The sequence below is a fragment of the Serinus canaria genome, chromosome 1A (genome assembly GCF_022539315.1).
Source record: "Serinus canaria isolate serCan28SL12 chromosome 1A, serCan2020, whole genome shotgun sequence".
NCBI classification, from domain to species: domain Eukaryota; kingdom Metazoa; phylum Chordata; class Aves; order Passeriformes; family Fringillidae; genus Serinus; species Serinus canaria.
The window spans coordinates 14685062-14710680 of NC_066314.1; the positions used below are offsets into that span (position 1 = coordinate 14685062).

At 40.3% G+C, this 25619-nt stretch overlaps 1 protein-coding gene across 1 annotated transcript in view; it reads left to right on the plus strand.

The window, feature by feature from the left end:
* The window catches only part of LOC103813714 (sucrase-isomaltase, intestinal-like), a 62227-nt gene extending 37008 nt beyond the window's left edge, over positions 1-25219 (plus strand). Inside the window, exons 13-22 of the mRNA XM_050985799.1 lie at positions 1037-1154; positions 4026-4194; positions 4738-4854; positions 7425-7573; positions 11532-11616; positions 15783-15913; positions 16724-16812; positions 17850-17899; positions 22204-22362; positions 25160-25219. Coding sequence (XP_050841756.1) covers positions 1037-1154; positions 4026-4194; positions 4738-4854; positions 7425-7573; positions 11532-11616; positions 15783-15913; positions 16724-16812; positions 17850-17899; positions 22204-22362; positions 25160-25219 — 1127 coding nt within the window. The remainder of the gene's footprint in view (positions 1-1036; positions 1155-4025; positions 4195-4737; positions 4855-7424; positions 7574-11531; positions 11617-15782; positions 15914-16723; positions 16813-17849; positions 17900-22203; positions 22363-25159) is intronic.
* Positions 25220-25619: the final 400 nt, after the last annotated feature.

Genomic DNA, 25619 nt, shown 5'->3' on the forward strand with positions numbered 1-25619 from the left:
CGAAAACTCAGAGCAGTGCTGAAGAAGCAGTGGGGGCAGGGCAGCAGCAGCCCAGCTCCCAGCAGGACAGGGAGAGGGGAGCTCAGGATCCTGGACAGATGGGGATAGGTCCCTCTCTTAGTGAGGTGGGTGTTAATAAGGTCCCAGTTCAGTGGCTGCTCTCAAGAGCAGAGACTCTCACCAGGGCAGAAGAAGCATCTCTGGGCTGGGCTCTGGCAGCAGCAGCCAATTCCCTTCCCCAAGCAGCAGCTCCAGCCGTCCTCCTCCGAAGCCAAGAGCGCCAGCAGCTGCCCCAGCTCCGTCCTTTACCTGCCCAATTCCTGCAGTATCTCCCTTCTCAGAGAGAAACTCCCAGATAAGAGAAATGCAACCAGATGCTCTCCACCCCTGAGGTTGGCCACTTCTATTTTTTAGGTTTTTCTTAGATACCTAGTCATTAGTGTTTCCTAGCAGCTTATAGGAAAAGAATTCCCTAAGTGAAAAGGAACAAAAGGAAAGAAGCTTAATTCCCAGCAAATGTGAACATAAACATCTGACCTGCCCAAGTCCTGCTGAACTTCATGAGGCATTTTCACAGTGGTTACCTGAAGAGCAAGGAAATTTTTTTTGCCCAAATGGGCTTTGCCAACATCTCTTTGATATGGGATCAAAGACCAGGTAGCACCTGTGCAATATTTTTACTGTTAACTAAAAATTGTCATTGTGTAAAATAATTTATTCTTAATTCAGCAAAACAGAAATTTTCTTTCTATTACTTACTGAATACATGACACCTGTACAGATACTTTGAATTATTTGACATAGAACTTGAAATTAATTATCAGTGTTTACTCAGTCCTCTCCCCTCTCCAAGGACATGTGCCTGTCTGCAAACAAGCATTTGTGGCTATGTGCTAACCTCAAATCAGTGCAGGTCCAGCCCTTCAGCATTTCCTCTTCCCAAATATTTTGGTATTTTCACCCCTAAATGTGTAGAAGTGTGAAGAGACTAGAATTGTGATGTATATGATTTTACAGTGGTTTGTATCATTTTCAGCCATCTCTGATCGTTCCCTGGCGGAAAAGACACTGTGTCCTGACTCTAAGACTTACCTCGGAGACCACTACAACACACACTCTCTCTTTGGCTGGTCCCAGACAGAACCAACTTTCAAGTAAGTTTTCTAAATATTTCTAATCAGATTCCAGGTGATTAAAATGCATTTTAAAAGTCACTGATGTTACCTGAAAAATCTGTAATAGTATTTAATAAGAAACAGACCCATGTCTTGTTTCATTGTTTGCCATTTAGTAAGAAGTTTCAAGAAAAAGGAACCTTGGAAAAAGGAACAGAATCCTTTCTAATTTTATGTTCCTCAGCTAAATCGGGATGTATGTATAAGGCCTAACTTTACTGCTTTTGTATATCTAGAGCAAGATGCTCCTGTGCTCTGTTAGAGCTTCTCATGAGCATTGGCAGCAGAAGCAGCTTTGTGTGGTGTCAGGGGTGTTTATCTGTCCCTTCACTATTGTGGTAGATGAGCTTCTGTCCCTGTCAGTGGAGAATCCAAACTCTGCAGGTCCCCTGGCTGCTTCTGGAGCTGCCTGTGGTTCCTGGCAGGCAGTGTTTTGCAGATTGGCTTGGGGCTCATTTGGTTCAGGAGGTTAGAGCTGCATTGCAGCACAGTTGCTGTCAGCTACTGTAGAACTCATTTTGCAGCTGGGAAGCACTCAAAGCCAGCTTACACAGGCAGACTGTTGCCGTGGAAAGCTAGCTATTGGGTTAAATGAAATGGGCTGGTCATGTCTTTTCTGGCAGGGATTGAGCTAAAACACTGGGAAATTTCATACCACAATGGAAGAGCCAAAGCAGGGGTCCATGTATGGCCTGTTTCAGCATTTAGCACTCATCTTCAGAAGCTGGATTATGATAGCATACAGAGGACATGGTTAAGTGAGCTTAATTCTGGTGTTGATGCATTTGTATTTTATGTGCCAAGTCCAGGGCAAGGGAAGCCCTGGGAAAAAACAGAAGTAGTTTGCCAGCTCTTTTTGGGCCTGGCTGAAGCACAGTTCTGCTTTTGAGAGAAAGAACAGGAAGCCCTTGAACCCTGGACTTCTTACACGGTTTTTAGGCCCCTATTCCCCAGTCTTCAAAGAACTCTTCCCAACAAACTTATGTTGCTTGGCCAGATGTGGAAAAGACCACCAAGAGTACATGCAGAGGTTGATTTTGCTGCAAAGCTGGGAGACTTTGCTGAAGTATTTTTTTGTACATACTCATTTGGGTTTCTCAAATAGATTTCCTTTCAAGGCTGGTTGTATATCCTTTCTGCATTCACTCTTCACAAAGAATATATTAAATGAAATTACTGACAGGAATATTTAGCACCCAGCATCAATTGCAAGATATTGGATAACAATGAATGACAATTTCATAATCGTATAAAAAAGCCAATTTTAAGAATTATTGTAAGGCAGACAGAGAATAGGATATGTGTCATCTGGCCTATGTCAAATGGTTTGAATTTGAATACATAAACTAACAGCAATCAGCTTGTGCCTAGCTTAATACCAAGTGTTATTTGCACATGATATTCTGTAAATAATTTAAATCAACAAATGCATTTGACAACATTAGGACCTGCTCTGCAATGGTTTATGAAAGGCTGAAATTATTCAATAAATTACTGTTACAAATTGTTTTTGCAGCTCTGGCTCATAGTTGAGTTGATCTGATATTGCCCTCATTAGCACCTGTATTTGCAAATGGAGCCCAAGACAGCCAGAGGAGAGCACTCCTGCTCAAGACATCCATGAAAAGCTCCAAAATAACATTTATACAAAGCACACAGAGTCTTGTGCAGTTATTGGCCCAACAGTGGCCTGCAAACCAGAACCAGCAGGTCCCCCAGGGTTCAAGAACTGCACCTCTTGCTGCATATGGCCCCTAAGGTTAATGCATTCAGCTTTCTTCCATGAAAGCTGCAGGGTTTTTTTGCTTCAGAAGCAAGTGTTGAAGCACTTTAAAGTCTCTGTCCCATTACAGACCCAAGAGCAAACACTGGGCCATGATGAATACAGGTGAAAGAACTCTTGATGAAATCTCATTAAGGAAAGGGAGAAAGAAGTAGATGGTGAATGACATGATTAATATTTCATGCTAGAATTTCCCAGAGAATCTAAATTGTGTTGCCCAAATCATATTAAAGAGGAGTTGAATTTGAGCTCCTGCAATATAAAATGCTGCAATTTACAATTATGTACAAAGAATATCCTATTCTGAGGAATTTTGTAATAGATTTGTTTGTAAGGCACATTCCCTTGATTTTCTGGTGATACAGCAAAATTATTTTCAAAATGCAAAGATAAATTCATTGTACCACTAACTCTGTAATGAAACCTCATATATCAAAAAAGACAAGAAACCAGAAAAAATACTACAAGGATGAGGTAGCATTTTGAATGATTACAGGTTTGTTTTCTATATTGATTATTTATTTATTTTTTATAAGATGTTTAGATATACTTTTGATATTTTTGTGTGGTTTAGGCTTTTTGGTTCTGTGTTTTGTTGGGGTTTTTTATGTTTTAATTCCTGGGAATCGGAACTTTATCTACCAACACAAATCTCTAAATAAATCCTGTGTTGAAAAAAAGAAAAAAATATATTCTTTTTTAGGAACTCATTGGACACTTAATTAAATATGCTAATATAGAAAGGAAATTATTATTGTAATTTTCATTTTGAGACACTGCTGAGAATAAATTAAATACAAATTATTATTTAGGAAGATTAAAAGTACCTGAGACAATTTGTTTTGTGAATCAGATAGGTTTTTTGTTTGTTTTGTTTTGGCCACTGTGTAAATCTTCCTTTTATTTGCAGTTTTGCAGCCACGTTTTCAAGTGAGTAATGATCACAATAAAAATTGCTTCATGAACAATACCCTTTCAGATGAAATTGTGCCTGAACGCTCAGGTTGATTTGAAGATGTTTTGGTTACCATTCCTGTTTTTGATGATCTTGTTGCATTTCTTTGCAGTGTGGTCCAGCAGGCTACAGGAAAGCGGGCGTTTGTCTTGAGTCGGTCCACGTTTGTTGGCAGTGGCAAGTACGGCGCTCACTGGCTCGGAGACAATTTCTCTCTGTGGAAGGACCTGCGCCGCTCAATCATTGGAATCCTGGAATTCAACCTCTTTGGCATTCCCTATGTAAGTCTGGCATCCTCTAGGCAGGTGCTGGCTTATACACAGTATCACTTCAAATTAGCTCAAATGTTTTCTGAAACTAGCCACTTGAGATGGCCAGCAGTAACAGCCCCCGCAGCCTAAGGAACTGCAGATTAAAAGGCTAAATGTCAGTCTTGGCTGCTGAAGGGAAACAAAAACAGCACTGCAAGATTTGGACTGACTTAATGTATGCCATCCAAAATCAATCTCTTTGTATTATGTACTCTATGACTTCGTTTTATGTGCTCTATGATTAGGGCTCCTTTATGTATTTCTGTGTTTGCAAGTTGGGATGGAGAATTTGTAGAATTATTGAAAGACAGTCAGATCTTCCTCAGTGAATTTAGCGCTCTAGGAAACGGTATAACCTCAGTCACAGAAAAATTTGTATCATTATAGAGCATTCTTATAAAGTAACTAGAAACTGGGATTTCTTTCCAAAAATTAGTTTTATTAGCACATTTCTGTAGTCTCTCATTTGTGGGCCTCAGTCACAATCGCAAACACAATTTAATTTTTCTGTAGATTGGTGCTGATATCTGTGGGTTTAACTACAACACTACCTACGAACTCTGCCTGCGCTGGATGCAGCTTGGCTCTTTCTATCCATTTTCCAGGAATCACAATTCAGAGGGAAACATAGTAAGTAAACAAAGTTACATAAAGGTATAGCCTATAGTTTTGTAGACAGTGATTTGTGTTGCTTTCTCCAAAATTAACCTGCCATTCTTGGGTAAACTGGAGCAGTAGGTGAAAAGGAGTGTTGCGCTGAGAGCAGGAATTACACAGTGAAATGTAAATTTTTCCCATCCATAATGTAAAGGTAACATAGAAACACTGGTCTTCTCATGCTGTTGATAAAATTAATCTGTTTCATTTTTACCTACTGAAGCCCAGGTTCTATTTAAGAGCCAGTGAGTGTCAGGATATCTTCCTACTTCCTTGATTGCTACAATTTTTGTTTCAATGCTTCTGTAATTATAGTATTGCAGGGAGGGGAGAGAGATCATTATACACCATGCTTGCTGTTTAAAAGCAGTTTACAAACATGTGAGAATTCCAAGCAAAGGCACCAGTAGTGACATCATTATCAGCCAAGTGGCAACCAAGACCCGAAAAGGCTAATGAGCCATAAGATGAATGAAAAAGTGCGGCCTTAGTCCAGATCCACGCCCTGGTTTCAACCCCATAAAAGTCTTTTAAAGACTTGTTGCAAACAGAAAGAAGTATCAGGTCATTTCTAGCTATGAACTTTGAAGGTCTTGCAGCCTTTGTAATTATTCTGTGTTTCTATGCGGCCATGATGAAATGGTTCTGCTTGTTCAAGAAATGTTTGGGTTTTTTTTCCTTCTGTAAACTGATCTGATGCAATGCTGGAGCTCAGGTTGTTTGCTAACCTTCAGTTTCTTTAAAGTTGCATCATCAAAATACTGCAACCAACATTTACACTCCCAGGGAGACCTTTGCCTCTGCATGAAAGTATTATGGATGTTCAGCAATTGGGCAAATGCAGGAATAATAAACCATGGTACTATCATTAAGAGGGTCAGGAATTAGCCTGTAGATCCCTGAGGTATTTCTTTGTAGGAGAAGAAATGTCTGTGAGGCATTAGCTGTTGATGTTGAGAAATATTTTCCATTTGCCTCTTTACTAAAGTTAGAAATACCTATATATATATATTTATATGGTTGCTTGGCCCTTTGAGCATGCAACAGAGTCTGACCTGGGTGAGTGGATATCAATCTCATATGTACAATTTAATAAACAAGAAGAGAGCAATGGGTCTACATGATGGGTGCTGCAACTGAGAGATATATTTGGTTTTATTGGATTACTTAAATCCATTTAAAATATTGTGTTTACAGAAAGAAATGAACAAGCATTTTGGGTGACTCAGCATCACCCAAGAAATCTGACTGTTTTTTTGTGAAATTAAGCAGTGTTTGTACAGTGTCAGAACACTGGTAAAAATATAGTGCAATTTTTGAAATAATAGATGGATGCTCTGGAGCTCAGAGTCAGCAGGGAGTATTCTCAGTGAGTAATTCTGATATAAACATAATAATGGTGAAATTTTACTTAAATATTGAATTTAATTAACATTAGGTTAGTGTTAAAATGAAATCTTAAATACCCACTTTGCCTAATTCATTGGGTATATCAAACAGTTTAATTAATATTTTTCTTGTCTGAAAAGCACTAGATAATATAAAAAGCTTTGTTACTTTTGCATTTCATTATCCTTGGAATTCATCATATAGTCTTCAGCTTTAATGAGAAAATTGAGTACTCTGGAAAGATTTCATGAAGGAGAAAGGGAGCCATGTGATTTGTAAGCTGGCTGTTTAGCACTGGAGAGGTTGACAGGAGGAATTAAAGGAGATGTAGCTCTTTCCCATATCAGCACTGCCCTTGGCTGTGTGCTCTGCCTGCCATCCCAGGGGAGAGTCAAGGTTGTGTTGGAGTAGGACCAAAACCAGCCAATGAATACAGACAGGCTGCTCCAACCTGTCCCCTTGATGGTGGCACCCAGTGCATGCCCTGTCTCACAGGAGAGCATTGCTGGCTTGACAGGGTTACTGCTGATGTGTGGGTGTACTGCCACTCAAGGCATCCTAAAATGGGGCACACAGGAGGAGAAATAAAGCTTCTTGAATGGATGAAATGTTTTCTGTACCATGCACAGTGACTTTGGTCACCTGTTGGCTTCAGCAGGTTTATGAGTTTACACTTTTACCTAGACTTGCCTTTACATTTGTGGCCAATGTAATTATGCTTTTGACTTTGATCTGCAGATTATCAGTCTTCCCTTTTTCATGTGTTTCATCTCCTTTGTCTGAGAGGGCTTGCATCTCCAGGATAAATGAATTTCTAGATGCCGGGTATCTGTTTCTGAGCACAGGCATGGAGCCCAGCTTCTGTTTCCTCACAGGGTTACGGGTGGTTGCAGAGGGCTCACATACATTGTGGTGGGGCCTGATCTTTGTGAACTCACTAGAATTTTTCAAGTTAAGAATTTTGTACAAATGTTAGTTTGGGAATAATGGATGTTGTTCCTAATATATCTTGCAGTTTGCAAATAAGTGCTTTCTCTTATTTAAACACTTGCTTCCATAGCAGCATGCCAGCCACAGCTCTCCTTATGCTGTACACAGCTTCTCTGCTGAGTTTGTTTCAATGCTCAGTAAAAATCTAAGCTTTTCCTGAACAGGAACAAGACCCAGCCGTGTTTGGAGATGATTTTGCCAAGATATCTCGTGCTACTCTTCGGATCAGATACTCTCTGCTGCCATACTTATACACCCTGTTCTATGAGTCTCACGTTCACGGAGGCACGGTGGCACGGTCACTGATGCACGAGTGAGTTTGGAGTCTCTTTTTCATTCTCATTTGCTCACAAAGTAGTTGAGCTTTTATGTATGTAATGGTTGATGTCCTTAGGAAAATAGTCACAGTATTATTATTGCATCCTTTCATTTAAAAGATCAGTTGAACAGTTAAATCAATCCAATTATATGCATATAGATAACTCTTAGTATATGCACTTAATTTCCATTAATATATAACCTGTATTTGTTTCCAGTGGGGTGAAAAAGACAAACTTAAAAAAGAAGAATTCTAAAAATTTTTAGTCTTAGGCAAATATATAGTTCTTTTTTATCTCAAAAATGAGAGTCACATACCTGTATTTACTGTTTTTGAATGAAATCAATGAAAGCTGTATTCTGATCCAGAATGCTAAAAGGCCTCTTACAGAGAGTCCAATGATCCATAGCATTTGGGGTTCTTTTCCAATTTAGCGCTTGGATCTGCATGCTATCTATGAAACCCACATCTGTGTCCACAAACTGCACAGAGAAAACAGAGATAGAGATGTGTGAGTGTAGAAGCAGGTGCAAAACTGAGATTAATAAATGCAGACTGAAAAGCCCCTTTGAAAATTAAACTCAGATTTTTGGAACAACTAATTTTTTCTTTTTTGGAAGAAGAAGGAATCCCTCTGAGGATTCTGTCCTGATCTTCTAATCAGTTTTATACTTGCTTTTGGTTCATTTTCTACTTCAGAATGCTTTATGCAAAGACTGGAGCAAAAGGAGTGCCAACAATACATATGAAAGCCTGAAGCTCTGCCACAATTTCATTTCATTGGTGCAGGCTATGTCATAGACTATGTAATGTTCTTTTTTTTTTTTCCCTTTAGCTTAAAAACATCCTGGTTTAAGTGTAAGGCATTTTTTTCAAATTAAACTGAGGTTACACTAAAGTGCAGACCATTCAAGTATGGAAGGGATATGCACAACATCTGTTTTGCTTACTCAGCATAATGGTTAACTGATAAATTTTAAAGGCAGTATCCTTCCTCTTTCTACTTGGCAATGTCACTTTACTGGATAAAATTAGGGAGAATTTTATAGGTACTCATAACTTACAATCAATGATATGCTATTTAAAGTGTTTACTTTAGGTCTTTTTTAATATATGGTTTAATATAATGTAGTTTGTGTTAATATTGGAAATGCCCAAGTTAATTCTGGCATTAATATTAGCTAATCTCTGCTAATACAGAATTGCTGTAGTATCATTAAAGCTGCTTTACTGACCATTACCAGCATACCTGTGCTCTATGTGGGCCATGTCCACATTGGCAAATTTCCAAATTTGCTTTGATTAGAATTGTAGAGCAGTCTCAGATGCACCAGCAGAGGCTTTTTTCAGATGAAACTGGGCTGAGAGGTTCACTACAGACACTGATGGGAGCTTAGTCAGCAGGACCAGAGTTTACTGGATTACTAGGAAATAAAACCTCTCAAATGCATGTAAGTAGGGTAGGCATCAGATGTTTCCCTCCCCAGTGCCCCTGGGGAGGGAAACGTAGCTAGATCTAGTGCCATAGCTAGATCCTAAAATGGGTTAAAAGTATTTCTTACTACTACTAGTTAATCCTGGTTACTATTATTCACTGCTATTACTTAATGTGTATTTCTTACTATTTCTAAGTAATATTAAGTGGTTTAGTACTCGAGGTCTGCCCAAGCAGAGAAAGTGACCTAGATGCTAACAAGAGAAATGTGGGGTTTTGAGGAAGAGAACTGAAACAGAATTTTCAGTATATGAATGATGGAGGTTTACATCAACCTTGCTTCTTACTTGTGAAAAATACAAAGAAAAACTAAAAAACTACTGCATTAGTGAAGTTCTTATGAGTTCAGAGTCCTCACCATGAAAACAACTGTACCCAGGCAGGGAGTCTCCAAGCAATAGCTGTTTCATGTGGACATTTCACTCCATTTGGAACATTTAGGGGCTTGTTTCAAGTAACAAACACAAACAAAATCCCAGTAGATTCTTCCAAGTGTATTTGGTGCCTCAGAGGCTTTCACTCCATAAAGCAGAGGCATTGATACCTCAGGTGTCCAAAAAAGACTGTGAGGTGGTAATCCATTAGTGGAAGGGAAAGATGTGTTTAATGGCTAACCAGGGGGAAATATGACAGAAAAGAGGACAGCATCTAACCAGAGGAAGCAGTAGATGGAATTAAAGACCTTTCATAGATGCATGCTTTAATGGCTTATAGTTTCAAAATAGGAAAGTTCATTTGTTTGCTGAATTTGTGCTAGTGGTTGCTATAATTGCAAGAGAAAATTGTGCTGAGTTAAAGGGTGAGAATCTTTTTTCCATGTACAAATACAATTGATTCTTCTTTATTCATAATTTCTTGATCAGCTTTTTGTCCTGCAATCTCCCACAACAAAATGTATTTTATTACTATTACAATTTTATTACAGTCAAATTGAAAATACAGAGAACCTATTGAGATGACAAGAAAAACTCATGTTTTATATTTCAAAAACTTTAGGACAAGGTAATTCATCAAAAACCATAGTCTGATTTAAACATTTAAAAGTATTATGTCACGATGCAATAATGACTGAGGTTAAGGTGTCTAAAAGAGCTCCTGTTCTGGACAGAAAAAAAACTCTGAACAAATTGAGGTTTCTTTCAAGCAGAGCCAAGGGCACGCCTTCAAGAACATTTTTTCTTAAGTTCCATGTACTCCCCTAAATTTGCAATATTTTAGAAACCAAGCACTCAATAGGAGTATTTTTATTGCCAAGTTATCTTTACTTGTTTGGGGAGATTTCTGTAAGCCTGGGCTGGGTGCAGTGTGTGCCTTTGCCCCGAGCAGGCAGGGTGTGGAGCAGGGCACTGACACTGAGCCACTCTGCTCCATCCAGTGTTCAACAGAGACCTGGCTTTAGACAGGGGCAGCTGCAAAGCTCATGAAACAGACGCAGTAAAGGAATTTTTAAACAAGGAGTTTATATATCCTTAGAGAATAATGTGTAAATATGCAATAGCCAGTGTGAATTTGTCAAAAATTCACAAAAACCAGAGCCATTACCATCTTTGACAAGGCAGCAAGGCTGTTGGAGGGGCAGAGGAATAGCAGAAGTCAGGAGGTACAAGGAACTTTGATTTTAGGAGTATTTGAGATAGGGATTTTTTGTGTATGTGATGTTCTTATAAGAACTAGGATCCATTAATTATTTCCTCAGGAAGAGACTTAGAGATGATTGAAAACCTGTTTAAATTCTTAAGGATTTTATGCTGGAGGAAAGGAGGTTCCTGAGTTGGGAAGGATCTCTCTTCTTTGCCAGGTGCTATTCAATATTTTCATTAGCTGATGCACGGTGGAATAGAGATCTCTTCCCAAGATAAGGCAAGTGATACCAGGCAAATGGGACTGTGAGCATTCTGGAGAACATGATCAGAATCCTAAACAATTTTAGTGCAATGAATAAAATGGACTGAATTCCACAGGGTTTCCATCCATTCAGGAGAGGCAGTTAAAATATACAAATATGTATGAGTATTGCTCCGTGTTTGTCTTGCAAACAATTTCAAATGTAAATCTATGAAAGCTGTGGGAGGCCAAATCCAAGGATTTTCACAAATGCTTCAGACCATAGAGTCCTGTGTGTACCCTCTCCTGGGCCTGGCCCCTATCCTGCTCATTGGCTCCCACAATGAAGTCTCAGCCCACTGAACAGAAGTAAGTTGTTTTTCCACTGTTGCTGTTCTGAAAAAAATCAGCTTCATCATTTTGTGAGAGTTCTGGTCTGCTCTGGGATGGTAGGTACTACTGAAAATCTGAATCTCTGTCCAGCTTTTGGCATTCCCTCAATCAGGAAAAATATTTGGCTGTGTTGAAGGATGCTTTAAGGAAGCAGATTTCTTGTCACAGTGAGTAATATCAAAATATTTGGCAAATTCTAACAAATATGAATTAACATTGTGTATTTAACTTTCAAAACAGATTTACCTCTGATCAGGAGACTCATGGAATAGATACTGCCTTCCTTTGGGGATCTGCCTTTATGATTGCTCCTGTTCTTGAAGAGGCAAGTACTGTAATTAAAAATGCCATCATACTGGAATAAAAGAACCGAGTGGTGCTTAGGGCATTGGATGACATTCAGAGCATGTTTGCTCATATCCATCCCTTTCTACTTTCCTCTGTCAAAGCTTCAGAACACATTTCTGAGCAGCACAGGCAGTACAGAGCTTTTCAGTACTTGAAGTGGGAGGATGAAAGTGAGGGCACAGCCTTTCCCTTTTACTCCAAATGAGGAAAGGATGTAAAGAGGCTGGATGCTGCCCCTCACGTGCTCCTGTTATTGTGCTGGCAGCAGTCTCCAAGGACACACACAGAGCAGTAATTGTTGAGCTTGGAGGAAACACACAGATATGAAAGCAAACTGGTTTCCATATTACCGCTCACCCACAGTGTTTTGGAACTGCAGCTCTCAGGGGCTGTGGTAGGAGTTTCCCAGCACCACAGGCAAAGGCAGTCATTATGGAAACGATAATGATAATGTAAGCTGCTAACAGGACAGGTTTTAAAAAGCAGCATTTTCCTCTGCTGTGCTGGGCACATGGCTCTCCCTGCTTGGCTGGAGCAAGGATATGTTTCTCTCCTTGCCCACCACTGACTGCTGGCAGCGCAAGAGAGGTGTGTCTGAGCAGGTCTAAGTATCTGCATGGGATATATCCTAGGCTGTTTGCAGTCCACATGCTGCCAGAATTGCTGATGTGTTTCTAGATGTTGCTGATGATCAAACATTTAAACAGGACACTGTTACCTTGTTTTTTAACCAACCCTTTTGTCTCTGTGAATTTAATATAAATTAAATTCTAAAACCATTCTGACCCCACTGAGGCACTTCATTCATCAGTCCTTTATCTTCAAACTCCCACAGGTTTCTAATAGCTGAAGAATAGAAAGAAGATTTCACAGGGTCTCAGACCAGCAGGATGATAAAGGATGGGGAAAAAAACGTTCCCATGAAGAGGAAGGGACAAGCCAGGGGAGGCTTCCTGCAAAGAATTGAATAAAAGGGGACATTATAAGGATATATGAAATGATAGGAAGTCTAGATAAGGAGTTCCTGATATTTTTTGAAGAACTTCAGCACAAAAGGAAGGCTGCCTGTGGTGTGATGAGGGAAGCAAAACTTTGGAGGCAGCACATTGCAGGGTCTTGCAGTGTGATAGCTGGCAGCCAGGGCTGTGCCAGTTGGCAAGGCAGGGGCAGAGGTGAGCTGTAAGCCCCTCACTGTGGCTATGCAGGCCAGCAGTGACTGTGTCAAACTGCAGCTTGGCATCTGCTTGTGTAGAGAAGATGAGTCAGGGATGACTTACCTTCACTCCTTGAGTCCTAGTGAGACATGAAAATAAAAAAAAATAGAATGGAGAACTGCCTTGTACACTGGTTTGTTATTTAGGGAGTCATGAAGGTGAGGCTCACGGAATCATGGAGTCATAGAATAGTTTGGGTTGAAAGGGACCTTAAAGATCATCTAGTTCCAACCCCCCCTGCCATGGGCAGGGACACCTCCCACTAGGCCAAGTTGTTCAAAGCCCAATCCAACCTGGCCCTGAAATCATCATGACTCAGAGGATTGTTACACACTTTTCTGTAGACCAGAAAATCCAGGGTTGTCATAATACTGCAGAGAGGAGATGGAGAGGGGAGCATCTTGCCTTTATAGGGTTTTTCATACACCTAAAATCCCTAAAATATCAAATGGTAACTTGGCCTTAACTCTTCTCTTCCACCTTTATTTTTCTTGCTCCACAAGATTGATGGAGTAGGCCTTGGGGCTAATCCATAATTCTGCAAAGGGACAGACATCTACACTGATAGTAAAAATTAATCTGTTTGTGAGAATAAGCAACTCATAACAAAAATGGAAGTATGTTTTGATCCCAACTGTTCCTGGAGTTATTAATACAAAGTGCCTTTAGCATGATTACATCCCTGCAGCGATCTGACACAACACATGCTGCAAAATGAAGTGCAGTAATTGTGCAATTAGCAAAACATTTATTATTTATTATTACTTATCTGCAACTTTTAATTGTTTACAAGAAGAGAAGGATCTGCATCCTCTGTGCTAGAGCTCATTCTCTGCCTGTTTCTGGGACAGAAATGGTGCAAGGAGCACTGAGCAGTGGTGCCCTCCCACTTCAGATGTGAAGCCCTGCCTTGGAAAGGCTGCCACAGCCATCACTAGGGCTGCTCAGATGTTGGAGGAGTGCACCTAGGCCAGTTACATTTGCAAGACACAGAGCTATGTACTAGAATAAAATAATCATGCAACATTGACTCATCCCAGGCTATGGCAGTAAAACCCCCCCAAACAGGATGGGCTCGTCTGTTTAGTATTATAGATTAGCCAGCACTAGTCCACTGCTATGACAATAAATCAGCCATAATATCCAAAATTTGATGTTATTAGAATATTCAGCATACATCTCTCCATGCACAAATATAATAAAGCTAATGTAATATTAGAAATAAAAAAAAGAAAGAAGACTAATCTCTTTATAACAATTACAGGGAGCAAGATCTGTGACTGTATACTTCCCTGATGCACAGTGGTTCGACTACTATACCGTATGTATTTTTAAGATTAATTTTCTTACTTTTTTTTTTTTTGAATAATTTAAAATGGTACAATTCCAGCAAAATAACTTTTAGCAATCTTCGGTATTTTTACCTCAGCATCTGTAGATAAAAAAACTAGAGCAAAAAAGTTTGCATCAGGTTAGCTGGGAGAGTAAATGACCCAGATTTCAGTAACATTTTGTTTTCTTTTTTTGCCATGTAAAGCTCTAAGACACAGCAAACAGAATTTTCAAGAGAAGGCATGAAAATGCCAGGATTTTTTTCTTTGCCCCCCACTTTTAATTCTCATTCTGATACACTTCCACGCACAGAGGCAGAAACCTAAGACACACTCCTGAGAGCATGACACAAACCCTCCTGTGCACGTACTTTTGCACGTGCATCACTTTTGACAGAAGGCATATTTGGAGCTCAAGGTGAGGCACCCCTCTGGAGGATGCTTCCAAGAGCTGCAGAACAATCTGCTCTGTGGGACATGCCAGTCCAACACCATCCCCAGATCTCCAGAAGTGTTCTGGTGCAATTTGCAGGCTAAGCCCAGCTTGGCTTCAATGGGAGCAGTTAAGCTGATGCTAAGAGCTTTCAGAAATGTGATCCCAGGATCATCAGGCTGTTGTTAAGTCTCCTGAGTGTCCCTGGCAGAGGAGCAGGCAGGGCAGAACTGCTCTCAGAGGTAATGCAGACTTTTTTTAAAATAAGTTTGGTCATTTTCAGCATTTGGCTGGTGTCCTCAGATGGATGTTCATCCAATCCTTTCCTTTTTCTCTTTTCATGAGACTGTGATGCTGCAAAGTCCAGCATTTAATTCAGCTCTCCTCATGGTTCCCTCTGAGTGCCCTTGCTGGGCTGGGCACAGGGATAGTGGCCTTTGTCCCTTGCCCTGCCTGTGTGCCTGCCCCTGGCATTGCCCACCTCCCAGTATTTGGCACCTACTTGTCATGCACACGGTGCTCATCCAAACCAAAGTTGGGTACTTGCCATAAGTCATAATTATCATTTACAGAGGGCAAGAGCAAAGCCTTCCTGTTATTTTCTCTGTACCTAAGTCTTTTTTTTTTTTTGAGGTTTTGAGGCATTAAACCAGAAAAGGATGATGCAGAGAACTTAATGCTGGTTGTCTACACACACACAAATTTCACTCTGAATGCTGCAGTTACTTTTTGAAAGGGGAAGAAGTGTTCTTAGAAGAGAAGAAAATCTACAGTTTACATTCCCAAATGACTATGAATCACTTACCTTAAACTGAATTGTGACAGGCTCCGTATATATAAAAAGGAAGCAAAAGTAGTTTTTTTTTTCTTTTTGCTCAGTGTCTTGATGAGTGGAGTTTTTTAACGGCATATGGAATAATACCATTTTTAAAGACCATTTGCTGTCTTGCAGTCATGATGCTTCTCTCTCAGGCATATGGATAACTGCAGAGGCTAGATCCTCTTTCATGTTAAAAAGGAAAGTAGAATAACACTCCTGAAATCTATATTTTAGTTTGCTTTTGTCACTGATGTAACTGAAATGAAAATTTACCCCTTGCTCTCTTTTTCAGTATGTATACTGTCTGGATTGGCATTTTTCTAACTGCATTAATTTTTGTGGTAGGGTCTTAAAGTGCCAAGTGCCTGGAAGAAGAGCTATGTTACTGTGTCTGCCCCACTGAACAAGATCCCTCTGTACATCCGTGGAGGGTACATTCTGCCACAGCAGGCACCAGCCACAACTACTACTGAGAGGTAACGTCACCTGTGTTTGTCACCAACAGCCATGGTGTGGGTCAGACCCACAGACAGTCAAAAAAGCAATCAAAAGAAAGTACAGAAGAGAGACTATCTGCAGCTCCCAGATGCCATCTCTAGTGATAAGTACAGTATTTTTCTACTAGTATTCGCTCCATTTCATTAGGAGAAATCACCTCAGAGATGACCCACGTCACTGTTAGCACAGCTGATGCCTACTTCTGGCTCTGTGATTATGCTCAGAAAAGCTTTTGCACCTCTTACTACCACACTGACCTGCTGTCAATCATTCAGAGTAAATGTATGCAAGGGATAAAACAAAATTCTTCTTGGGTGAATTTATCAAATGCTGTAAACAAGGTGGAAAAGCTCAAATCTTTCTTCAGGAAAAATATTTCCCCATGCCAATCGATATTATACTAGTCTCAAATCTGAACCATGCTCAGAAGCTAATCTGAGTAGGAAAGAGAGGGGACAGCACTGTGCAGCAGCCATAGTAAGGCAGTACTGGTTACCAGTTGACTCCCAGACCATTGAGTTGTCGTACATTGAGGCCACAAAAGGAGGGGGAGCTTGTCCACATGAGCACTCAAAACATGGGAAATCTAGATGTCAGAAGGACAAGGCAAGGCAAAGATTTTTCCATCGCTTCTAGAGTCCTTTTGGTGAACACTGTTGTCATTCTTCTGTCATGACCTTTTTTGTAACCTTAAAATGGGAGTTGTGTTGAGAAGTTTTTGTTAAGTTGCTTGGAAGGGGCAGTGCCCACAGGTGTCTACTGACACTTCTCAACATGTTTGTCAACAGCCGCCTGAACCCATTTGGACTCATTATTGCCCTGGATGAACAAGGACAAGCTTCTGGATCTCTCTTCTGGGATGATGGTGATTCCATTGGTAAGCCTGGTCCCCTACTGTGAAGCAGTACCTGCATACATGGCTCTCCTCAGCCACCATTCAGCAGCATAATGGCACTGGCTCCTGCTAGAAATAGCTAGAGAACTGACCCCAGAATGAGCAGTAGAAAGGTCAATTTCAAGGAAAGTTGAACCTTTGTCAGCAGTGCCCTGGCAGCCAGGAGGGCCACCTGTGTCCTGGGGGCATCAGGCACAGCATCACCAGCTGGGCAAGAGAGGGGATTGAGAGAGTTCTGCTCTGCAATGCAGCGGCCTCATTTCGAGGGGAGGTTGTTTTGGGCACCTCATTTTAGAAAAGGAATATTAGAGAGCATCTAAGGGAGGGCAACAAAGGTGGAGAAGGACCTTGAGGAGAAGCCGTATGAGGAGTGGCTGAGGTCATTTGGTCTGTTCAGCCTGGAGGAGACTGAGGGGACACCTCACTGCAGTTACAACTTCCTCATGAGGGGAAGAGGAGGGACAAGCACTGATCTCTTCTCTGTAGTGACCAGTGACAGGACCCGAGGGAGTGGCCTGAGGTTGTGTCAGGGGAGGTTGATTTTGGTATCAGAAAAGATTTCTTCCCCCAGAGGGTGGTTGGGCACTGGAACAGGCTCCCCAGGGAAGCAGTCACAGCACCAACCTGACAGAGTTCTAGAAGTGTTTGGGCTATGCTTTCAGGCACTTGGTGTGACTCTTGCAGATGGTGCTGTGCAGGGCCAGGAGTTGGACTTGATCGTCCTTGAGGGTCCTTTCTAAGTCATCTTACTCTGTGATTTTGTGAAGGTGAAAAGCTGATTACTGTTGAAGTCAGTGCTGTGATATGAGAAATGTGTGACACTGGTAGCAGCTGATCTGCTAGAGAGGGCAATCTCTCACATTGTGTTCTCCTGAGATCAGCCTAAGACTAGAGAAAGAGATTAAGTAGTCCACAAATCATCTTAGCCTGACCTTTGCCACTTGCTGCAGTAATGTGAACTGCTTATGGATTTTGCTGCCTGTTTTGATATCAATCCTCCTTGCTTTGTATTTTGACAGATACTATTGAAAATGAGAACTACTTCTTGGCTAAATACACATTCAGCGAAGTAAGTGGCAACATGCAAGATACCTACTTACATATACATAGCTGTATTTTAGTGTAGCCATTGTAAGGTGCCGATCTTTATCTTCTAGCTCAGTCTATAAACCAGGTAAGCTACCTAATGCTTTCATTTACAGCTAGCTACAAAACAGACCAACTATGATCCTGAAGTTTTATGTCTGCTTTGTTGAGTATCATATCACATGTCATTAATGTCCCTGCTGCAATACGAATCTGAAAAAAACCCCATTTTCAACTTTTTTTTTTTCCCCTTAGTTGCAGCTTCTGGGGACAGGGGACCTTTCTCTTGTGTTCCACCTAGTGACTTTCAGTCTGACAGGTGGGAGAAAGCTAGATTCCTCTCTTCAGGATATTCCAGCAACCTTTTAACGTCAATCACTTGATGTTTTTGTTTTGTGGTGCAGAGAATTATGTAGTCTCAATTCTTTAGCTTACATTTCCTTGTCTGACATCACAAACACTGCTCCCACGGTGGGTGTCCTGTGGAGAGATGCAGCATGCTTCTGGCAACCCACTGTGCTGATCAGATGCTCTGTGCAGCACAGGAACAGATTAGCTCAGGATCAGTGCACTGATGCCTTTCACACAGCGCTCAATTCTGTGCAGACATGTCCTGAGAAAGACCTATAGAAAAGCCCAACAGTCAAGGCTTCAATCGAGTAAAATACTGTCAAATATGTCTACCATAAGCTCATTAAGTGTGTGGTAGTAAGTTGTGGGAGTTATTGTAAAGAAAGCTACTTCAATTACCTGTCTCTACAGTCCTTATTTCATCTGCAATTCTAGCATTTGGTAATAAATAGGATATTGTATATAGACTATGGCATGGTTTGGTCCCCAGCCTTCTGAACATGAGCCAGCATGTGCCCAAGAGGCCAAGAAGGCCAAGGGCATCCTGGCTTGTATCAGAAATATACAGTACTGGGGCAATGACTGTAACTCTGTACTTGCCACTGGTGAGGCCACTCTTCAGATCCTGTGTTCAGAGAAGGGCACTGAAGCTGGTGTTTGGTCTGGAGCACAAGTCATATGAGGAGCAGCTGAGGGAGCTGGGGGTGTTTGGCCTGGAGTAAAGGAGGCTCAGGGGAAACCTTGTTGCTATCCACAACTGTGTGAAAGAAGGTTGAGCCAGGTGGGGGTCAGTCTCTTCTTCCAAGGAATAAGTGATAGGACCAGAGGCCTCAGGTTATACCAGGGGAGGATTAGATTCGATATTAGGAAAAGTTTCTTCACGAAAAGGATTATCAAGCCCTGGAACAGCCTGCTCAGAGAAGTGGTGAAGTCACCATCCCTAGAGGTATTTAAAAGATGTGTAAATGTGGCCCTTAGGGACATGGTTTACTGGTGGACTTGGCAGTGCTGGCTTAATAGTTGAACTTGATAGCTTTAAAGGTATTTTCCTACCTAAATGATTAGGTGATTTTCATGCCATGTAATCCTGAAAGTCCCAAAATAATATATAGAAAATAGTCAAAACAATAAAATTGTGTTAATCCCTATTGTGATATTGCCCTTAGAAGATCTGTCTTCCAGGAGCAAGAGCAATCCAGGGTAAGCCAATGAGCTTTATTATGTAGCCTGGTATGTTCATGAGATGTTTTCTTGGCACTAACACCACATGGGTAGACTTCAAATTTAATTTTAACTTGTTTTGTTCTTGATTTACTAAGAAATTTTTTTTTTCAGAAAATAAGGGTATTTAAATAGCAAAAAAAAAAGAAAAATCACTTTGGTTTTGTGTAGTCTGTGTATAGCAATTTATTGCAGTAAGGCTACAGAAAAACAATATCCAGTTTTATATTAAATTTTGAACTGTGCAAATTAGATTGTTGCTTCTCTGGCACTTCCATTTCTCCTTGCTCATATTTGACTTCTGCCTGTAAATCCATGACTGAATTCCCTATCTACATTCCAGTATTCTTTAATGTCAAGTTCTTATTATGTGTTTATAAAGAAAACAGTCAATCTCAAATAGCAATTTGAAGTATGAGAAATGTATGAAGGTCTTAGTATTTGTTGCATATTTCTATATTCTTTAAAAATGTGGAAGAATAATTTAATCACACCTCTTTTTAGGAGAACACTCAAGTTTTGTTCCCTGAGAGATTTGCTGGTAAGGTCTGACATCACAGCATTTACTCTGAACCCAGCATGCAGTGTTGCAAAAGTAACAGCTACAGGATTGGACCCTTTAATTCATATTTTAATTTAAACAACTCAAAAGTGTAAAGAAAAATTCAAGGCTAGGGCAGGCACTTAATTCTCAGAGAATGATTCAAGCTCCTGCTCTGTGGTGCTGTCTCACTGAAGTTGGCATTTTAGTTCCCTTGACATATCCCCTCCAATATGCATAGTGACTAAGTGACCTAAGTCAAAGTGTCCCCTTACATGAAGCCCACCAGGCTAGAAGAATACTTGATCCACCTGTATAAGATCCACTCTGCTTCAGGGATGACCAGGGAGGTCCTGATCCCTGGTGGGGGGCAGACAGGGCAGGTATGCTCAGCCTGTACCAGGTGGGTCCACACTGTACTAAAGGGATGGTGATGGAGGGGTTGTCCAATAAAATGGAAGCTTTTGAAAGGACGCATTAAGCCCTCGGATATTTATCTCGCTAAGTGAGACTGGATAGCCTGAAAGGAAGTTTCTCCTAAAACTGGTCCAATATTCAGGGTGAAAATGTAGGGGGGAAGAAAAAGTTGATAGGATCAGAGCTACATGGTAAGAAGAAAACTCATGACCCTTATGGTCATGAAACCCTAGCTCCTGGCATCAGATCAAGGGCTTCACGTTGCTCTGCATTTCTGGGGTTTTGAGTGATATCCATGACTGCCTCAAACAGGAAGTCAGGACCTTCCTGGACAATTGCTTTAACTGTCAGATGCCTGGGGAGGAGCGCGTCACATCCATCCAGACTATTGCCCTGTGCAGGGCAGGGGGTTGGACTCCATGATCCTTATGAGTCCTTTCCAAGTCAGCATATTCTGTGATTCTGTTTCCCCAAGATTTCCAGTTCTAGATGTTGGTCAGGGAGAATGGTGTCTGCTGAAGGGTCCTGTCTTGGACCTCTGAGCTTGAGAGCTGAGTTCAGCATTACATTGTGCTTCCTGGGTCTGTGTGGCCACCTGAGCTGGCTGTCCTGCTTAGCCACACCTGAGACAGCAGTAAAACACCATAGGGAGGTGCTCTCTCTAAACTGAGCCTCCCTCTGTGCTGGAGCTCTGCCAGAGGGAATGACACCACCTGTAATAGGTACCCTAAAAAATTCTCTGGAGGGTTTTGCAGGCCTCTCCCCGTTTGCTAAATAATAGCCAACATTCCTTATTTAGGCAGTTTAAATCAGTGTGCTGGGGCTTAGCACTTATTTTTAGTGTGGATGCCTGAAATAAGCAGTCTAAGCACAGCCCTAAGTTTCATGTACTGTGATCTAGCTCCTGCTCCCCTCCTACAATGCACTACGGAAATAACATAAGCTAATTTATGCAAAAGGTTCCATCATGGGTTTCTCCTTGGCATATTTTTAAAAAGTCATGATTGCACAGCCATCCATCATTTCCTGAGCAGTGTAATTCATCTTTATTTCCTCAACAACTTTGATCACATAACAAATGCAATGATTCCTCTTCATTGCATGTATGGGAAATTACTGTCACTAGTGATCCAAATGAATTAGCTTAATGACTTTGTTTATGTCCTCTTGGTACACCCCTAAATATGGGATGTATAGTAAATAAAAAGTACATCAAACAAAGCTCTCTGGACATACAATGTTCCTTTAGTCTCCTTAAAGCTGGAACATATATAACAGGGATTTCTAGCAGATGTGGTACATAAAATAAGGGCAAAACATCTAGCAGCTGCTGTTTGTGGAAGATACTAGTGTGTTAAAGCAGCTAGTTTTGGATGTTAATTAAATCTGTTTTAAGGTCACTAATTGAATCTCTGTATCTGGATTTTGGCTTTGCATATGCCACTGTACTCTGTAATGGGTACAAGAAAAAAATTCACATTGATTAAAAGTAGAAAAGCATGTATTCTCAGACATGTTTTCCTATTTGTAATCCAATTAATGCTGTAAATGTGATTTACTTTCTTAGTTTGTAATCATACATGAAGCCTTTCTTATGTACAAATTAATGTGACTGTTGTTTTTTCCTTTATGACTTCAATGTCTACATGGGAAGACATTGTGTATGTTAGTGACAAGGATGAAACCTTCTAAGTGTGCAGCAAGTCACCTCTAAAGAGCTGTCACGGTCCTAAAGTTTTCTCTGTGGATTTTTCCAGGGAAGCCTGAAGACAGAAATAGTTAAAGATGGCTACCGTGGAGCTGACACTCTGAAGTACAACAAAATTACCATTCTTGGCCTGAAACTGAGACCTCAGGCTGTGTCTCTGAATGGAAGATCCATCCGTGGAAATGCTCTGTCTTATGACATGAGTGGGGTAAGACCTGAACTGAGAGGTTAAGAAAAAATTAGGGACAGGAGGATGAAGAACAGTGAAGAGAGATGAAGTCAGTGAAGGACAGGAACTGTTTCTCATCCACACCCCCTTATATTTTGAAATATAACCAGACGCCCATTCTTGATACAACAGTCTGACATTCAGGAGAGGGGGAAAAAAAAGCAAAAGCAAGAGCTCTTTTAGGAAACATTAATCTTTGCTTATGCATCTGCACTCTCTTTTACTTAATGTCTGCCACTTACACAAATTTTTAAACTACTGAAATACTGGAAAGAAGATACAGGTCCATGAGCTGAGAGCACAGTTAGCAGTTTTATGGGCATTCTTATCATTCTGATAAAATGAGAAAACTTGTCAAAATTTTTTATCTGCTGCTGAAAAGAAGTGTTCTGGATTTTTTCTCACAATTACTTGGTGTCCAAAAAATTATTCCAGTGTCATTGGCTCTAAGGAGCATCCCCCTGTCTTCCAAAGAGGTATAATTTCAGCATCTTAAAGTGCCAAGTCTCAGTGTTTCAGAACAAAATGCATGATTTGCTTGTGCAGTGCTCCTCTGGCACTAATGTGGGGACATTCCAGAGGGGATGGACTGAACACCCCTAATAAACCCTAAGCAGCAGCAGCCTCTGTGGTCCCAGTTTTCTTTTGCACAGCAGTATAGACAAAAGGAGCAAAACCTTTTGCTTCCTTTCCTCTGGCCACTTGTCCCATATCTGTCACCAGCCACCAAGCTGAAGTGGTCATTCACAGTCTGTTTGAGATGTGTACTCACATCTCAGCACTGGTTGCATCTAGGGAACTCCTGGTTGTTAGCACTGCAAAATGCCACTAAATCATCCTGCAGTGAAAGATAACTGAGGCAACAAGTAGTGGATGTCACACTTTATGTTACCCTACCCACCTGGCTTAGGGCTTAAGTTTCATTTGTAACCAAAGAGTGGACCCCATTTTACATACCTGGTACTACCATTTATTTTATTGAAGGAATCTGTAAAGGAACAAAATTGCTGAGAATAAATTTCTGCCTTGGAGAATTGTAAAAATCTCACTTTTAGAGACAATGTCATAAATAAACATAATCAGTATTGCCTCAAGGGAAGAAATTGTTTAACAGCCTCTAAACAAGCTGAGAACAACATAAATGTGGCAGGGTAAAGAAAACATTCCACTGAGACGTGCTTGAAGCTACCAATTACAGATATCCAGAAGATAACTACAGACTAACAGCCTCATGTACAGAGATGATTTTAAAAGACTAATAAGCTTGTCTCAAAAATATAATTTAAAATTTAAGAGCAAAATATCATCTTGGTGACTTAAGATTTACTTCAAATGCTGCAGGAAAAAACCCACCAAGCTGATGTTTTAGGGATCCAAAACTACAAAAAAGTTAAATTTCCTACACCAGCTAAATGTATTCCTCTCTGAGAGGAATTCTGAGAGATTTAATCAAACCTCTTCCACCATCCCTGTACAGAAGTTACAGTGTCACTACCTATATTCCTCTCACATTTGACACTCTAATAAATAAATTAAAAAAAAAAAAAAGAAAAAAAAAGAGCACTAGCAGCAGCTTGGGTTTAGATCTTGAATACTTATTCATGTAATTTAAAAAATAAAATGCAAAGGGCAAATTTGCCACTTTCTTACATGCTTAGTGAGATTACATTTTGTATAATAGTTCTACAAGCAGAGACCCCACTGTTCAAGGGCTGCAGTAGAAAGTAACTTCTACCATATTGGTTTTGGTTTACAGAAAGCAAATTTACCTAATAGCAGTGTTGAAGTGCTTATTGAGCCATATTTATTTGGATATAAATAGAAACAGGTTGCTTAGTAATAAGCCACTTCTTTCTCTCTGATTCATGCAGCGCTACCCGATGTGACATTTGCAATATCACAGAATCTTCCTATTATTAGGAGTCTGTTATCTGTTTTTTCCTCTGGAGTCTCATGCCTTAAGGAATTGTACAGTGACTTCAGCAGGGATGTTAGAAGGGTTCATCTGTTGGCCAGGCTTGTGCTGACAGTGGGCGTAGGGAAGGTTCTTTTTATCACACTTGCATGCTCTGCTGGGAAGTGCAGAGGCTCCCAACATCCATAGCTCCCAGTGTCCATGCAGTTTTGCAGTCTGGAGTAGCCTCTCTGGCTGCCTGGGAATATTTAGATTGGTGTTTGGATGGGTTTGCAGTACTTTTGTCTGAACTTTTCCCTGCATTTGAAGAAAAGGCAAATTATTCAAGAAATGGAATTCCAACTCACTAAGCAGTGGTAGAGAACTGTTTCTGATGAAAGATGAAAATATTAGATACTTTGAAGACGTGATTTAAGTAAGCACAGACTGTTAATGTTAACACAAATTTGTGGGCTGGAAAAGAGGTGTGAATGGATATTGTGCACTTTAAGAGATTAATAATTCGGAAACCCAAAGTTAAAACTGGTGAAGCACTAAAAATGGAAATTATGTAAATAGCCCAAAATACATTAAATTTAACACTGAACAGGGAGAGAGCAGGACAGATATTGTATTTACAGTTTATTGTTTAATTCATGTCATTAATTAATTTTAAACCATTCCTGAATTTCTAAAAGGGATGTTGAATTTGATACAGCAGTAGGAAGATGCATATTGCCATCAAGTTAGTCTCACCTACCAGATACATTAAAGAAATCTTGAAGGTCTAAACTCAAGTTTCACTTCTTAATCTCTGTTTTGAACTGTTTTGGGGGATTTTTTTAACATTAATTCATTATTTTGTGTCTCTTTTTTCCACAGAAACTGGTTTTGCAGATTTCTGCTCCACTTACTAAGTACCTCAACATTAAGTTGTACTAGGATGGCGAGAACACATTGACTTAATTTAGCATCCTCAGCCCTCAGATATTTATCTCACTTTGATTTTAATGTAAAAAAAAAAATTAGTCATTAAAAGATTGCATATGAACCTGGTGACTGATGACTGATCCTTTTTTTAATGTAGTATTAGTAACTTAGTATTCTTCAAATAAAATTTTTGATAGTAGTTAGTGAGTATTACCATAAACTGATGTGTGTTCAAAATAGCATAGAAGAAATCATGCTGAAAATTCTGTCTCACCACAAATGGAGATGATATTTGGAAATGTTCTCAATGGGACCATATTCTACACAGCATACACTGTTGGGTTTTTTTCAAAGCTATGGTAGGGGAAAAAAAGGAACAACCAATTAATTTCCATAGCCCAATACATAACCT